The sequence below is a fragment of the Alligator mississippiensis genome, chromosome 1, assembly GCF_030867095.1.
Source record: "Alligator mississippiensis isolate rAllMis1 chromosome 1, rAllMis1, whole genome shotgun sequence".
Classification (NCBI taxonomy): domain Eukaryota; kingdom Metazoa; phylum Chordata; order Crocodylia; family Alligatoridae; genus Alligator; species Alligator mississippiensis.
In genome coordinates, this window is record NC_081824.1 from 433,423,895 (window position 1) to 433,441,309 (window position 17,415).

General features: G+C 43.9%; 1 protein-coding gene across 2 annotated transcripts in view; it reads left to right on the forward strand.

The window, feature by feature from the left end:
* Window positions 1–17,415, forward strand: part of LATS2 (large tumor suppressor kinase 2) — a 96,112-nt gene that overhangs the window by 25,483 nt on the left and 53,214 nt on the right. For both annotated transcript variants that reach the window (XM_014600697.3, XM_059720559.1), the window contains exon 2: window positions 1,208–1,761. In XM_014600697.3, the coding sequence (XP_014456183.1) occupies window positions 1,423–1,761 (339 nt within the window). In that variant the 5' untranslated portion in view covers window positions 1,208–1,422. The remainder of the gene's footprint in view (window positions 1–1,207; window positions 1,762–17,415) is intronic.

Genomic DNA, 17,415 nt, shown 5'->3' on the forward strand with positions numbered 1-17,415 from the left:
GGTGAGGAAATAAAGCACTTTCCTGACTTAAATAATTGCATTTGCTATTCCACAGCAACTGAATGGAAAACCTATACAGCAGATAGTTACTTCATAATGCGATATAGATGTATAGATGATGAGCATTTTATGTGTTAATACATATGTTAGAGGAGACAGTATTTTCAGTTAAACCATAGCAGAAGCCAAGGTGTGGAGCTGGCATCAGTAGTGTGTGTGGTGCATCAGCAGTGGACATTTAAATCCTCCTTTGAATATACAATTGTGCAACATTTTTATCATGTTAATGTCAGGAAGCCCCAGCCAGGTCCAGAGCCTCATTGTGCTAGGTGCTGTAAAAAAACACATGAAGGAAAGTAGACTCCCTTACAGAGTTCACAAGTTTAATATTTGAATGTCCTGTCCCATATTTGCCTTGTTTCCAGACTGGGACTTTTATTATTTTTCACTACGCATGTTATCTTTTGGAGCTCAGATTCTGCCATCTATATTTTTCTGAATAACGCATTTTTTCAGTAGGTAAAGTACAACTCTACATTTAAAAGAATGTGGCCCTCACAGTGCAGGGTAGATTATTTTTTTTCTTGCTGCTCTTGAAGTAAGTTCTGCATCTTCAGCATTTATTAAGGTTAAAGTAGAATGTCAGAATTTCTTGTCTGTCTGGTTACTGAGCTTGGCTTTTGGTTAGTAGGAAATACTCTAGTTAGAGCTGTCGCTATTTCCATTAGAAATCTCCTCTTCCTTTGTTTGTAACTCAGTGACTGTAAAATAATCAGGGCCTTTTTTCAGACAAGATCTTGATGCAGAAAGTCTCAGTATGAACATCTCTTGCTAATTATGACATAAAAATAGGCTTGCCCAATTTTTTGTTATGCAGTTATGTGTGAATTTTGCCCAACGCTAGGCAATGTGAACTTTTTAAACTTCGGGGTTTGTGGTTTTCAACTATTTTGGAAACTAAAAATGTCAAGAGAAATGAAAATTTACTGTGGAAAATTTGTGTCAACATCTTTCTACAATGGATAATAACATTGACCATTCTATTAAAAATGTCACTCAGCCATCAGTTTAAGAAATCCTTTCAAATCTTGGAAATCTAGAAAAAGAAACCTTATTTAAAAAAAATTCACTTCTATCCTATATGTAGCAAACTGTTTAAAAGAGGCAGAAAACAATATTAAATTGTTTATATTTTCTTTTGTTTCAGATACAATCAGTCTGCAAAATGAAGATTTTGGGGGTTTTCATTCTTTGTAGAAGCCATGAAGATTGTGAACTGAAGTAAAACATTCAGAGTGGAAACTGATTTTAAGGATTATGTTTACAACAAATTAATACCATCAAGAGAGAAACACTTTTCAGAATAAAGTGTCTTAAAAAAAAGAGAGAGACTATTTATGCTGAAAGAAAACTGGATTAAAAATGAGGCCAAAGACTTTTCCTGCTACAACTTATTCTGGAAACAGCAGACAAAGGTTACAAGAGATTCGGGAAGGTTTAAAGCAGCCTTCTAAATCTTCAGGTCAGGTGTTACCTGTTGGACCAGGCAGTGAAACTTCTCTGGACCCTAAAATCTTAGTAGGGAAAGATGCTGCCAGGCAGCAGCAAATGAGACCAACAGCCAAGTTCGGACCTTATCAAAAAGCACTGCGAGAAATCAGATATTCCTTATTGCCTTTTGCTAATGAGTCGGGCACCTCAGCAACTATAGAAGTAAATAGGCAGATGTTACAGGAATTGGTGAATGCAGGCTGTGATCAGGTATGTATGAATTTGGAGGGGGATACCAATGTTGGTTTTTAAAGCAAGCTTATGAAATTCCAAAGTATTGTTGGGTGATAGGAGTTGGTGACTCTCCTGGGCCTGCCTGCTGCACTCGAGGCTGTTGGCCATGTGGTAGTGATGTTGCTACAGACCCTTTCTGAATATATAGTGTTGCTGTTGCAAGCAAATCTGTTGGTTCTAGAAGCCAGGGGTGGGTGACTGTTAATCTGCCCCATGGGCTATCATGTGGGTCAGCAGAATTCTGTAGCAGTGCTTCTCTAGCTGGTATAGGTATGTGGGTGATAATGAGAGGGTAGGCTTATGTGCTTGGAATATGTATATGTAAAGCTGGGCGTCATCTCCTTCATAATTAGGTAGTCCAACCATGTAATTTTGTACTGTTAGACCAATGAGAATTAGCTGAGACACTTTTAAGGTTAACTTGTTAAAACCACCTGAGTGACTTAGGCTTTTAAGTCCCACTGACTTTCAGAAGCATCCAGAAGAAAGTGCAGAGACTGTGGCTATGTACAGACATTCAGTTTCTTTTGGGAGAGCAGTAACTCTCCCATGAGAAACTACAAGTGTACAGCTGTTCAGGATTTTTCTCCCGGAGCAAAAATGGCTGCTCCAGGAGAAAAATAACTTGGGAACAACCAGAGTTAAGGTGCTCCCGAGAGTTTCTCTTGGGAGAGCAAAAGTCTGTACATGTTCTCTTCTGAGAAAAGCTACAGCACTGTCCTTTAGCATCCCAGGGTGCTTTGCTCCAGCTCTCCCCCAGTTCCTCTGGGAGACGGTATGTCGCTCACTGAACTTTGCTGCACCAGCCAGGCAGATAGCCGGACATGCCCTCTTCACAATCCCACACCTTCCTGCAGGGAGAGACAGGCTGACTGAGCAGTCTGCAGCAGCCAATCAGAACTGTCTTGTGTGCACTGCTGCCAGCTACCTATGGGCAGACTGAGGGAGTTTGCAAAGCATGCTGAGATATATGCAGAGTCCCCTGGCTGCACAGTAGGCCTGTGCGAATAGGGAAGTGTTCAACTCGGAGGACAGTGATTTGATTCAGATTCGGATCACTGTCCTGAATTGAGTCAACCAAATCAGTTTCGGAAGATTCGGTGCCGATTCAGAGATTCGGATTGACTGGGAGAGGTAGGCAGAGCTGGACAGCTTCAGGTTCTCCCACGACTCCTCCTGCTGTGCTTGCCTCTCCCCAGGTGGGAGCCACTGGAGAAGCCCCCATGGCTGCCCTGCCTAGCCCCAGCACTTAAAAAAAGCCCTGCACTCACCAGCTGCAGGAGCAGCGATTGGGGCCCTGGTGCTCATGGCAGAGCCCCTCCCACACAGTGGGGGGCAGCAGGGTTGCCCCCTCCCCCCACCTGGCACCCATGTGGTAGTTGTCACATCGTGCAGGTGTAGCGCACAGTGCCTGCTGAACTGTGCTGTCTGGGAGCTTGGGCCACTGGGACTGAGTGCTGCCAGGCTCCGGCTGACGCACAGAACTGCTTCAGCTCCCAGATGGCGCACAGCACCCTGCTGAGCTGCGCTGTACCCATGCCATGGGGCAGCTGCCACACAGGTACCAAGTGGGGGGCACAATCCCCGCTGCCCCCCAGTGCCCCGCACTGCATGGGGGGCCCTGCCATGAGCCCTCTGAGGCCCCAATCGCTGCTCCTGCAGCCAGGGAGTGTGGGGCTTTTTTTTTTTTCCTCCTGTGGCTCCCCAGGCTGTGTCTGCCTCTGCCCTGGTGGGAGGAGCCATGGGGGCTATAACCTGCTGCTGCTTGCCCCATTCAGCCTGGAGTGATCTGTGCCTGCATCCTTCCCCCCCTACCCCTGGCTGGGCAAGTGGCAGTAGGGCAGAGTCCCCGCTCCCAGCACTGCTTCACCTGCATCCCGCGCCCCCCAGCCCACCTCCCTGAGTAATGTGCCCCCTGGCTGGGCAGCTTGCCAGACTGGAGGCAGCTATCAGCTGCCTTAGTGTCATGGTGGGGTCCTATAGGAGGGCCGTGATCTCCTTAAGGCCCTCTCTCCGTGCCAATTGGGCCCAAGGGCACCCTCGGTTCTCACCCGCCATGTCTTTGCTGTTTAATATATGTTGGGAGGCTGCCTTACGACTCCCTGGACACGGATAGCTGGGACCTCTGTCCCCGGACCCCCCTGGGGGTCTCCCGGTATGATGGGTGCTCCCCAGGCACCTTAGCCTTATGGGCTACGCGTGGCTCCTACCAACCCCTAATACCACGCCCCAAGCCTCGCTGATGGAATAGACGCTGGTATGTCTCTTTATACTATTGCCCCTTTCTGGGCTCTCACGGGGCCCACTCCGGGCTCTCTCTAATACAGTGCCCCTCACTGGGACTCTTAGTAACAACGCCCCTCTCTTGGGACTCTTGAGGCCCACTCTGGGCCTTCTCCAAAAGAATCTAGTCCACTTTGGGACGTCCTCTCGAGCCACCGGTCTTTTAGGCCCACCGTACTACTAACCTCTCGTTGGCCGGGCGCACTGTGCTGCTATCCCCTCTTCCTGGGGACCACTGCAGCACCGCCCTTCTTTAGGGCAGTGTGCTGCTAACCCCTTTGGTCTGGGTCCACCGCAGCACCCTGCCCCTGTCCTGGGTTTTCTGTAATGCTAGCCTGTTACCGGGCTCACATGTTGCCCGTCTTGGGCCTCCTTTCTCTGGGACCTTCCGGGCCCTCGCTGGGCTCCTTAATAATACCGCCCCCCCGTTTGGGGCTCTCTATGCTCAGCCTGGGCTTCCTAATAAAATCGCCCTTCTCTTGGACTTGCTGTGCCCACACTGGGCTCTTTAAATGCCCCTCTCTGGGCTGGGGTCTACACACCCCGCAAGTTGCACCCCTCACTGGTGCTAGGGCCCCCACACCATTGTGGGTCCCTTTGAGGATAATGCACCCTCTTGGCGCTAGGGCCCCCACACCTCTGGGGTCCCTATGAGGCCTCCTCCAACTCCTGTAGCCTCACCCAAACCACTGGTGTAATAGCAATAACACAAACGCAAAACACAAGCCTCTAGGCTATAACATAACTATAAGCTGCCTGGATATAACTTAGCATCATGGCTCAAGCCTCCAGAACTATCATGAGCTATACTTGCAATCAGGCTTCTACTCATAACTCTACCAAGAGAGCTCCTAGGCTGCTGGCAGGGAACTGCTAGCCTGGCCTTGGCTCTAGGCTTTATAGGAGCCAGGCCCTGCCCCCTACAGGCAGCTGACTCTTATTAGTTGCCCTGACAACCCACAGCTGTACTCATTATGGCTGCTAGGGCTTTTCCCCATCAGATTTCCCCTCTCTAGGAGCAGGGCAGCGAGGTGTGCCCTGACACTTAGTCTATGGCTGAATCTCCAAATTAGCTGAATATTTTTCTGAATAGATTCAGATGGTTTTAATTGATTTGGAGCTTTTACTTGGTTTCCCAATTCGATTTGGAGATTTGGTCACTGGATTGGGCCCAATCTCCTCCCAATCAAATCAGCTACCGAAGCTTTGCGCAGCCCTACTGTGTAGCCTCAGTACTGCAAGCTCTCTGCTCTTCAAGAGCTCAGCATTCAAATGTCTGCGTCTCCTGGTAAGTTTTTCTACTAGGAAAACAAACCAAGGAGAATTCTGCTAGGTTATTTGAATGTGTGTATGCAGCCTATATCTGTCTCCTTACCTGAGGCAGTGTGCCCATGGTTAGCCAGGGTTACAAAGAGGAAGGACTGATTGAATCCTGAGCTGTTTCTGAGTATTCAACAAGCAAAGGAAATCAGGCCTACTTTCCCCCTCCTCCCCTGTTGCCTACTTTGTAAGAAGTTGCAATAGCTCCTTTCAAATAAAGAACTCAGTGCAGTGATAAATGCTTTGTCCCTTCAAGGTGGGCGCTGTGATGCAATCTAAAGACCAGATGCAGCTAGTTCAGAATGCAACTCCATTTTATGTTAACCAGCATTTTTCATGGGAAGTATTATATGCATTTGCTCCTGGCTTCCCATTTGTGGTCAACACGTATGGGTGAAGATCTTAGTTTTCATCTGACAAGCGCTGTCTTTGGTTTAGGTTCTGGCTGTTACAGAAACCATTCCCCGCCCCATCCATGTGATTAAATGGCAGTTGTGCATCCAGATGAGACACTTGAGTTCATAGCTCCCTGGACGCATTGTTCTCAATAAAGGTTCATTGATTTCAAGACTTGCTTCTAGCTCAGTCATCTGACAGACCCTGGATTCTAGGTATTTTTCAAAACTTGTGAGTGTCTCAAAGCTTTCTTTGAAGTGGTGGTTTAATATGAGTAAATTGCTAAGCACTGACATTTCCTTGGTGCTATATAGTACACAGAGGTAGTAGGGTTGGAGTGTTTTTGTAGCAGCGGTGGCTCAGGAAATATATGAAAAGCAAGTTGTTGTTGTGTGGGTTTTTTGTGGTGATATCTTTGATTGGACTAGCTGTATAGTTGGGTAGACACGCTCTTGGGCTTCCCCACCCTATGGAGAACCTTGCTTCCTACAACACACAGATAAAGGCAGTTCCTGCTCAAAGCTGCTTGTGTTCTACGACAGGTAGAGGTAAGATGGGGTGCAGACTCAGCTGACTGTCTCGTGTTACAGCTAGGTGTTAAGTGGTCAAGTGGACCAAATTGCTGTACTGGATGCAGTTTCTAATTAAGCAGTTGGCTTTCTATGTGTTTTTTGAGCATCACTTGGGAACCTAAATTTGTTTTGTTTAAGTCTTCTCTCAGAAGTTCCCAAAGCACTTGTGAACTCAAACCCTCCATATGGACTTATGAGTCCATGTGAAGTGAACATGATTTGCGTGTCTGAGTTGGATGTGTCACACATACCTGTATGGCCCCTTTGGATGCATATTTCTTAGATGTTGATACTTAATCCCTGTACCATGCCTCACTGAGCCTGGAAACCCGGATATGTGCCCACCTGATTGAATGTTTTTAATTTGCGCTGGAAAAGTGCTTTAGCTTGAGTATTGGCATACTGTATGTATATCACTTATGACTACCTTTTAAAATATATCCTGTCTTAGATATTGGCCCCCTGGTATCTTTTATGTTGACGGCCATTAAAATCAGAGCTTGAGAGTATTTGACATTTTTGTTTTTGTATCTTCCCATGATCCTGATGCACTTACTTTGATTATTTAATTTTTATGTTCAACTTCCTTTCCTTATGCCTTGTGGTGCAGGGTTAACAGAATCAAGGTCACATTTGGCCAGAACTTCAGCCAAGGATTTCAATAATGGGCTGATTTGGTTTGGTGTTCCAAAAGAAATACTGGAAAGTAATACTACTGCTGTTAGATATTCTGTTATACTAGGTTATGCAAAAATTAATACTTTTCCTCCCGGTCACTGGGCTAGTACCACTGTTGTTTTGAAAAGAAACAACTGGCACTAAAATATTTTTTTTAAGTTCATCTACTTGGTGTATCTGCAGCATGTTTTGTAGTATTTTGAAATGCTAATAAAGTTGGAGAGAAACACCTTATGCTCCATCAAAGTTGGGTTTCCAATATTTCTTACAATATAAAGCAGAGTTTACAGCTCTCTGTTCTGAGAGTAACAGTTGAATTCACACAGAGGGGTGACGGAACAAGGAATCAAAGCAGTAATTAAAATTATATCCTTAAAAATATATCAAGTTGAAATCTGTTCAATTAAAAGCAGTTAAAAGCAATATCAGAACACAATTGCATTTTATTCTTTTAATTTTCTCTTTTGCTGTCTGAAAAACCCATACAAATAAGGGAATTTGGCTACAGGGAAAACAGTAAACTTAATTATATGAATAAAGTACTGTCATTCATAAAATAAATGCAGGATTAAAAACAAGTTCTCATGTCTTTCATTTTCAATAATCCTAGGAACTGCTTGATTTAAAAATATATAAACCAGAAGTGTGTTTAAGTTGTCATAATTATTTTAATTGACAGTTGCTGTGTTCATCAGGGCTGTGCATTGATACTTACTATTCTTTTCAAAAGCTGGGAACATTAGCATTTGAATAACAAAATATACTTGTTTTCAGCCTGGTGACTGATATAAAACCCTGGCTCCCCTGAACTAAGTGGGAGTTTTGCCATTGACCTCAGTAAAGGCTGGAGCTCATTATCAATATTCAAAAGGATTCTGTAAATATAAAACACAATTAAAAAATAATTATAATCCAGTTTATTTTCAGAAAGTACTAATTGTTCTTGCAAAGATGACTTAAAAACTCGTGTGAAAGTTTGAATAACAAATATTGAGTAGAAATAGTTTCAGAACTTGTTGGGTTTAACAGCTGAAGGCCCGCTGTTACTCGGTGCAAAAGCTTAAAGCCAAAAACACTTAATCTGCAAGTATGCTATTCCCTGGTAAACAGAGCTTGCTAGGTTTGGAAATGTAGCTTGCTGGAGGTGTAGCTTGCAGTTGCTGAGAAACTGGACGAGATCCTCAAGAGTTTTCTTGTGGATCAGTAATCACTTGGAATCACCTGGGGCAATTAGGGAACACGTGCAGTTTTAAATGTAGTTGGGTTGTTGAGTTTTTTTTCATGTTAATGACAGGATGCAATTGAGCATGTGATCAGATATGTTCTGTTAACCTCAGCAAGCTAGGCTTTATCTTGCTGTTTTTCTTCAGAATTAAAATAATTCTGGCAAAACAGCTTGGAACTAGAAACACTGTAATATAAACAGCTGCCTGCTTTGCTTATTAAAGATCCTTGAGTATGGGGTGTATGTGTAGTTATTCTTAACAAAATTACTTATTTAGAATGTTTCTCATACTGTATACCCAGCTTGTGACGCACTGCTGTGCTCTACAGTATACTGTGTGATTCATGACGTATGGAATCTCTCGCAGTTCATTTCACTTAGGCTTTTACAAATGGCTCGAAAACAAGATATGCACCCGCCCCATGCCAACACCTGAACATTCCTTAAGGGAGAATCTGTCCTTCATGCTCTAATTACACTGTCTTTCAAAGAGCTGGAAAGATAAGAGCTGTTTGTGGATATTGTAATATATCTAAGAGTATCAAGCTGACCATCTTGTCATCTATGCTACACTGAAGTCTTGGAATTTAGTTTGTAGATTTTTTTTTTTATTATTATTGCATTCCAGGATCTTTTGATCTTTCTGTCATGGAATACATATTTTTTTTACCAAAGTGATATTTCTATACTCCTCTCTTTTTTTGGGGGGGTACTTTTTGGGTAACTATTAAATGATTATGTAGAACCCACAAAATCAGGCAGATTCATGTTTCCTTTGAACTCATAACTAGCAGGCTCTACTACACCATGTTTAGGTTCTGCAGAAAATCTGTCGGGGTATGCATGACCAATTAAGTATTCATTCTGTTTTGTCTTCTCCATAGGTTCTTGTAATACACACAGTGCCATAGTCTGAGCAGCTTCCAGTAGTGTATAAAGTAACATGATAGTTGGGGCATCTATCACAATTGTTTAGTCTCTCACCTCTCTGAAAGGATGTACAGGGGACTGCAGTGTAGTGTGGGATTGTTTTACAGTTTAAGAATATAGCAGCAGATGATTGTTGAAGAGAGGGTATTCAAAGAAATGCACTGTGCATTTGGAGTCGAAAGTAGTGAGATACATGATGGACCTCAGTTTCTGGAGGAGTTAATTCCACAACTTGTGCCATCCTGAGTAAGCTCTGTCTTCTGTATGCACAGAATTTACCCATGTTACAGAGAGTTCATTTGTAGTCAGCAGCTTCACTCTTCAGGCATATGCTTCATCTTTGAACCTTGAACTTGATTTGATATTTTCCAGGAAGCCAGTGTAAGTAGCAGACGTGAACTTGATGTGTTCCTAGTAGATGGTGTTGCTGGGAAGTGCTATAGCATTTTCTTTAGTTGGAGTTCTCAAAAGTCTGAAGCCCAGATATGCTGTACTAACTGCTGAAGGCTAGCTAAGAGTTGATGAAAGTATGAACAGCTGAGGCCAGATCATTGTCTGCCAGGCTGGGATGGTGTCCCTACTTACCAGGTGATAGAATCCATTACTTGCAGTTGTAGCCATATTCATTGGATGAATGCAAAATGCAAGAATCCAATTAAGTAATGCAATTCAGTTAATTGAACTGAATAATTGTGGGTTTGTACCTTTAACCGGAGGCTATGTCATGGCTATAAATACCCCAAAATGCTTTCCTCTGCCCACCAGCATCACCTCTGTCTTATTCAGATTTAATTTCAACCAGCTAATCTTACCCAAATGCTGAACCATTTTGGTGACAGCAGAACAATTGTATGTGTTGAGTGGCAGGGAGAGTTGTGTCATCTGCCTACTGTTGGCCTTTGAGTCCACGTCATCTGATTGACAGCTAGGTGATTACATGTATATGTTGAAATCTCCTCCTGGCCATGGATGCTGTTGGTCTGCCAATAATTTTGAGATCCGAGCACATTATTCTAGTAAATTGTGCTGCAAATTGAAAGACAGCTTTTTCTGAACGAAAAAGGTAAGTGAACTCTGAAGTGGCCTGGATGGTTCTGCAGGAAGTTCAGCAAGGATGGTGTCTGAGCTATCATGCGCAGTCACAATTCAACATGTACTAGATCTAATTTCAGGTTTTGGGTCACAAACACACTTCAGATGAAAGTGATTCTGAATGTAATAGAGAAAATTTATTTTAGCTACTGGAGTGCATCTAAGGATTTAGGCTTTCAACCTCCTTTGTACATCCTCCACTTTTTTTTTTGTTGACATTATGAGCTTGCTTCTATCCTTTCCCCTGTCTTTTATTTATGGCCCCTCCCTTTTTGCTTTCCATTTCTTTGCCTTTTTTCCATAGCTGGTTCCAGGATCACCCACTGTCTCCCTCCACCCTTGCTTGTTCCGGAAGGCTGCAGTGTTTCCTACCCACATGGCTGCAGAGGGCTTCTTTCCTTGTTTCAGTTTGGTTGCTAGAGAATGAAGTGAGTCATAGCTTCCCCAGGGGCTGAAGGCAAGAGGCCAAGCCTATTCCTAAGCTGTTGTAAGCTTCTCCGTGTCTATTTCATTCCATTTTTCTTTCTCTCCAGCCTTCCCATGCAGTGGGATTGGCAAGAAGGGCAGCATCTTTCCAATTAAGTATTGATGTACTGCTCCTGCAAGACATTCCTGGGTGAGCTCTGGGAATTGGTTATATGAATAGTGGCACAGCTACTTGTTTTGGTGGATCTTGGACAGGCAGCAAAGGGGTTTTCTTCATCCTCTCCCCACCAGTGGAAGATTTTTTTGCACTGTTTATCCATAGAGCACTCCTCTGTGGTCCTGTGGCAGCAGGGTACAAAAATGGAACCTACCAGGCTGCTATTCATTTTACTTGCCTGCTTCTGACTTTCCCAAAGCAGAAAGGAGGAGTAGTATTTCTTAAGGCCATCTGTGAACCACCAGGCTGGGAATCTTGTGGCAAATTTAAACCTTAACTCCATACACAATTGTCAGTTCTGTCAAACCAGTGTATCCCACTGTGCTTTCCATGTGCGTGCCACTAACATTAATGCAAAGTCTGTATGTATATTAAGGGTACTGGATGTAAATTAATTTGCAAAGGTTGTATTAAAGCGTCATCATCATATATTGCACTCAGAAGATACATTCTTAATTTTTTTTCTTTTTGTTTTTCTGTATTAATTAAACTTGTGCAGTAATAGATATAAAGCAATGGCTGGTACATGGTAATGTGTATCTTTAGCAAAGGAAGAAAAGGCTCCATCAGATCACTGAAAATTCTGTACAAGTGTTAACCTCAAACTTTAAAACAAAGCAAAACAAAACAAAAAAAATCCTTTGTGACCAGAAGTTTAAGAATGCCCTTAATGTAACAGGAAGCTGTATCACAATAGTATTAGGGTGTAGCAGTTCCTTTTGCATATTTTTAATCACTCTCTGCTTAAATCTCCATTTGTCCTTAACAACTAGAGTTTGGAGGCATATATTGCTAATAGTTATTTGTTAATAGGGGTTTTTTTTTGTTTTTTTGTTTTTAATGAATGCTGGCCATATATAACATATATGAGATCACAGTAGGTTATTTTATTTTCCTTTTTCTTTACCCATATCCCAAACTAAACTTAAATTGTTTGCAAAATACCATTTTTCTGCATCAGTAAAAGTGAAACTAAAATAACAAAAACATGGGATATTCAACTAAAGTTAGGAGAAATTTTAATGCTGCCGCTATTTGCAAATCCTTTACAGTAGGTCACTGATTACGGGATTATGAAGCACTGAACATAACCTGCTATTCAACTAATAGTACAATATAATATATTAGAAAGGAAATAAACTTTTTTCTTCCATTATATGCTACTGTATCATAGGCAATATGACATAATATTTGGCAAAGGGGAAGAAAAACCTGCACTTAACTCCAAAATTTCCTGAAAATGTCGTATTGATATAGTTTTTATTCCTCTTTTTTATTTCTATAGAATCAAATTCTGTCCTGCCTGGCATGGGAAGGAAAACTAAAAATTACCAGTGCAGCCTTTTTTCAGGCCATAATTCCAGAAAGTAGGGGACTGAGAATCACAGTACTTGCCCTCTAAAAATGAGTGATTTGTGCTGCAGATGGCAACATTAAGGTTATTTGGTTGTGAGGATGGATACCATCACTAGCTAGCACACCGCAGCCTATTGTATGAATGCTCCTTTCAACTCTGTTTGAATTCTGCTGGCCTGGTGGTAGTGGTGGAGGTTTCCTTTGTACTACTACTGTGTTTCTATTAGAGTACCACTTGTCAGACTCTCACCGAAGATTATATTTGTTATGTGTATTGACCTTGTCTATAGTTGGCATCTTTTATGTATTGAACATATGTAATACTATGCAAAGTGTTAATAAAATGTTAGGGAAAAAGCACAGCCAAGCTTTCAAATATTGTTGCTCTGGAGATAGGGGCTACTGAGTTTCTTTTGTATTAGGCACATTCTGTGAACTCGTTTACTTTTTCACCCTTTCTGAAGGTCTCTCAGCTCAGTACTAAATAGATCCAACTTTGCTCTTGTTTAGGCCCCCTCTACATGTTACAGATATTGCACAGTTAACTGGTTAATTGTACAATTGTCTTGAGACCCAGCTACATGTGCAAAGTAACTATCATGTCATAAAAAGCTCAAACCAGCTATAAAGTTAGGGCTTGAAAATGTGCACTAACTTCATAGCTGGTTGCTATTGAGCTTTAATTTGCACATATAGGAGGGTCTCCCCTGTGTCTGGAAGCCATGTTAGCTGACAGGCTCCCAGCTGCAGTGGTATACCACCGCAGTGGTGTCTGTGAGTCCCACAATTGAGGGGACTCTCAGCCCCAGCAGCTGCAGACTCTGGGTCCTCACAGCATGCTTCCCAGTGCCAGGACCCAGCTGCGATCTCCCAACGTGGGGCAGGAGGTGCATGAAATGCGTGGCATGGCAGGAGGTCTGTTTGTGTAGATTGCATATTGGATCCCATTGCCGTTACCTGCATGCGTAGAAGGGACCTTGGCTTAATACAGAGCTCTAAGCAGGCTGCAGGCTTGTCAGTGTAGCTGCAGGATACTCATTTGTTTGGGTGTAGCTAAGACATTTTAGACTTCTTTTAAAGCTAATCAATTTTTTTATTCAAATCAAGGTAGTACATGTCTATAAAAGTTAGCACTGGTGTATCTCAGAATTTTTGTTCTGAACTATGTGTTTGTGACTTGACTGTTGATGGTTTTATATGTATGCAGCATGAAAAATATTAACATTCCACCACTTCTCTCCTGTGTAATTACATGAATAACCTTAATGTAAAATATATATAAATGTGTAAAAACATATGCTAACTTTTGTAGTAAAAAAACCCTTTGGATTGAAATTGAGAGAACATGATGTCCACAGTATTGAAGAACATTTTCAGAAGCCCTTACCTTTGAAAATTTTGCCCATCGGTGCCATAAACTAAAGACTCCAGTCTGTATGTTTCATGCCCTCTGGACTGTTGTCTTTGTCCCACTGCTACAATGGCAAGTGAGCACTTTCCAAACACCAAGGGGTTTGCAACATTCTTTGCTTCAAAAAGTACTGGAGAGAGTGGAAATAATGAGGCTCAGCCTCTCAACCTGTCAGCTTCATGGAAAAATCACGGACTCAGTCTGCAAGGAATTTTCTGGATTTGCCTAGAGCAAGTAACGCTTGACCAACTTGCTTTCCCCACATCAACAGCACCTATCACCTTATAGAAGATCAGTGGCTGTGATACAGCTTGACTTTAGCAAGGCTTTTGACAAAGCCTCCCACTACATTCTCATTTACAAACTAAGGAAATACAGATTACATTGGGGTGGGCAAAATAAGACCCACGGGCCAGATCCAGCCCGCCAAGCCATTCTATCCTGCCCATGGGACCCCTGATAAAATTAGCAAATATTTATCTGCTCCTGGCTGCCTGTCAAAGATGACAGGAACCAGGGGCAGGAGTCTAGCCCCACCCACCCCCAGGCATTTCCCTGCTTCCTGCCCCTGCTCTGCTCCAGCACCATGTGACTCCTGACCCAGGTGGAATGGGAAGAGGAGTGCACAGAGAGAGAAGGCAGGGGCAGTGTGTGTGTGTGTGTTCGTTCGTAGGGCGAGTCCCACATGCACACCCCACCATACACATGCACCCTTCACCCCCCTTGCACTGCAATACATGCAGACCCCCATACCTACCCACATGCTCCCTCACCCCACATACCCACAGCACCCCACAAACCTATACCCACCCACAATATACAAGTGTAAGACTTCATTTTGAAGCTATTGTGGAATCACCTCTGCGCACTACACAAACACGTATAAACTAGGGAAAAAAAATTTTTTTTAATCAAATTAATGAACGTTTTAGGTATTTGCTTTTTAGAATACAATTTGGTATTTTTCTGGTTCCGAGATGGCAAAACCCCTTGCTGAAAGGAGTACTTTTGGGGGTGAAGGGTTGGGGGAGGGGTTAGGGGCAGGACTTCCAGTCCCAAGATGGTGACTGGCAGCAGGGAACCTGTCAAGGGGCAGGTCTACCTATGCAGCCCTTGACAGCTTGCCGAAACTCAGGAAGCGGCCCTCCACCCAAAATAATTGCCCGCCCCTGGATTAGGTAAAAGTACTGTAAGGTGGATGCTCAACAGCCGGATCACTGAGTTCAGCGAATAGTCATCTATGGCTCAATGTCTAGCTGGAAAGAGGTATCAAATGGGATTCCCCAGGGGTTTGTCCTGGACCTGGTGTTGTTCAACATTTTAATTAATGATTTGACCCAGGGTTGTACTGCATACTCAGGCAAGTGGTCCAACCCCCACTTCCTTGGCTACGAGCTCCCCATGGCTGTCACTCCCCTCATTGTTCAGGTTGCTGATGCAGGCAGGGTCTCAGGATTCCCCCTCCCTTCTCTGGCTTTCACTTCCTGCCTCCATCCCAGGGAGCAGGACAGAACTGGGCAGTGTGGCTCAGGTCAGTCTGCATTGCTGGGGGAGGCCGCAGCGTGGTACAGTGGGGTAACCTGCAGCCAAGGGGGTAGGGGGCACCCACTCACATAGATTCATAGATGTTAGGGTCGGAAGAGACCTCAATAGATCATCGAGTCCAACCCCCTGCATAGGCAGGAAAGAGTGCTGGGTCTAGATGACCCCAGCTAGATGCTTATCTAACCTCCTCTTGAAGACCCCCAGGGTAGGGGAGAGCACCACCTCCCTTGGGAGCCTGTTCCAGACCTTGGCCACTCTAACTGTGAAGAAGTTCTTCCTGATGTCCAATCTATCTTCTTAATGTCCAATCTATGGACATGATGTAGTGAGGAGGGGCTTTCTGCATGCATGGTGTAGCAGCTGAGGAGAGGAAGGGGAACACCAACCCACATGGGCTGGGGAGAATGTGGAGGTGTGAAACCTCCCAATGTGTAGCCCCCAGCCACACATTAGTTGAACAGCCCTGATTTGGATGGTAGAATTCAGTGCATGCATAGCAAATTTGCATGCAGTGCCAAGCTGGGTGGAGTTGTAGAGACTAGAGGGTAGGGTTAAGATACAGAATGACCTGGATAGGCTGGAGAAATGGTCCAAAATCAAACAAAAAAAATTCAACAAGGATGAGTACAAAGTCCTTTACTTGGGATGGGATGGTTGCATACACAAATACAGACGGGGATGTTTGGATTGGCTGCAGTTCTACAGAGAAAGACCTGGAGGTTATAGTGGACAAGAAGCTGAATATGAGCTAACATTATGCTCTTGTTGTGAGAAGCCAGCAACATGTTGAGTTGTATTAATAGTACCGTCTCTTGCAAATTAGAAGTAGTGATTTCTCTGCTCTGTTCAGCACAGATGAAGCCTCATCTGAAGTACTGTGCCTAGTTTTGGGCCCTGCGCTTCTAGAAAGATGTGGACAGATTGGAAAGACTCCAGCAGGAAGTGAGAAAAATGATAGAGGCCTGGAAAACATGACTTATGAAAAAAGGCTGGAAGAGCTAGGGTTATTTAGTTTAGAAAAGAGAAGACTGAGGTGAGATTTGATAACGATTTTCAAATATCTGAACAGTGATTATAAAGAGGATGGAGATGGGTTTTTCTCTGTGGCAGTCGGGGACAGAACTAGGAGCAATGGTCTTGAACTGCAGCAGAGGAAATTTAGGTTGGAGATTAGAAAGAACTTTCTGATTATGAGAAAGTTGGTCAAGCATTGGAACAGGCTACCTAGAGAAGCTGTGGAATTTCCATCCCTGGGCATTTTCAAGAACAGGTTAGACCAGGGGTGGGCAAAATGTGGTTTGTGGGCCAGATGCCATTCTATCTGGCCTGCGGGGCCCCTAAAATGTTTAGAAAATTAATATTTATCTGCCCCTGGCTGCCTGTCTTGTGGCCCTCGATGGCTTGCCAAAACTCAGTAAGCGGCCCTCTGCCCAAGATAATTGCCCACCCCTGGGTTAGACACTTGTTTGGGTTGGTTTAGTTAGAAATAATCCTGCCTTGAGCCGGGGGCTGGACTAGATGATTTCAACAGGTCCCTTCCAGCCCTTCTTACCTATGAGCATCTATATACATGTGTGTGGTGGGGAGGGGAGGTGTTTTAATTAGAGTGGCTCCGAGAGCTGCTCTAATTAAAGTGCTTGCAGCATCACGTGTATTCAGTGTCCTGCACTTCAAAATGGCATTTGAGCTTTAGTTCAAGCGCCCCCACCACCATTTTGAAGCATGGGGGTACTGAATAGGCATGTGGAGGCTGCTGGAGTGTGCTAATTAGGAGCTCTGCATGTTAATTAGTGGGGTGCACCGATAAAGATTTTTTGGACAGATACCAATGGCTGATTATTAATGAGCTATATTGGCCAGTACCAATTTGATTGCCAGTATGCAGCCCAGCAACTTTGGGAGTAGTGTCCAGCTGGTAAATTGGGGGGGGGGCAAGGGAAGAAATGTAGGGGGGCAGATCAAGGCTCCCACGGTGAGGCCAGGTGTGGGGTAGGGTCTGGGGTAGAAGCAGGCGCTGCCTAGCCAGTGTGGGGTGGGTACAGGACGGAGCCATGAGTGGCTCATCCAGGGGCACGGGGAGGGGCAATAGCTGATTACCGAAAATGTCAATTTTCCTTTTATTGGTGCCGATACGATATGGACCGATGTATTGGTGCACCTCTACTAATTAGCATGTCGG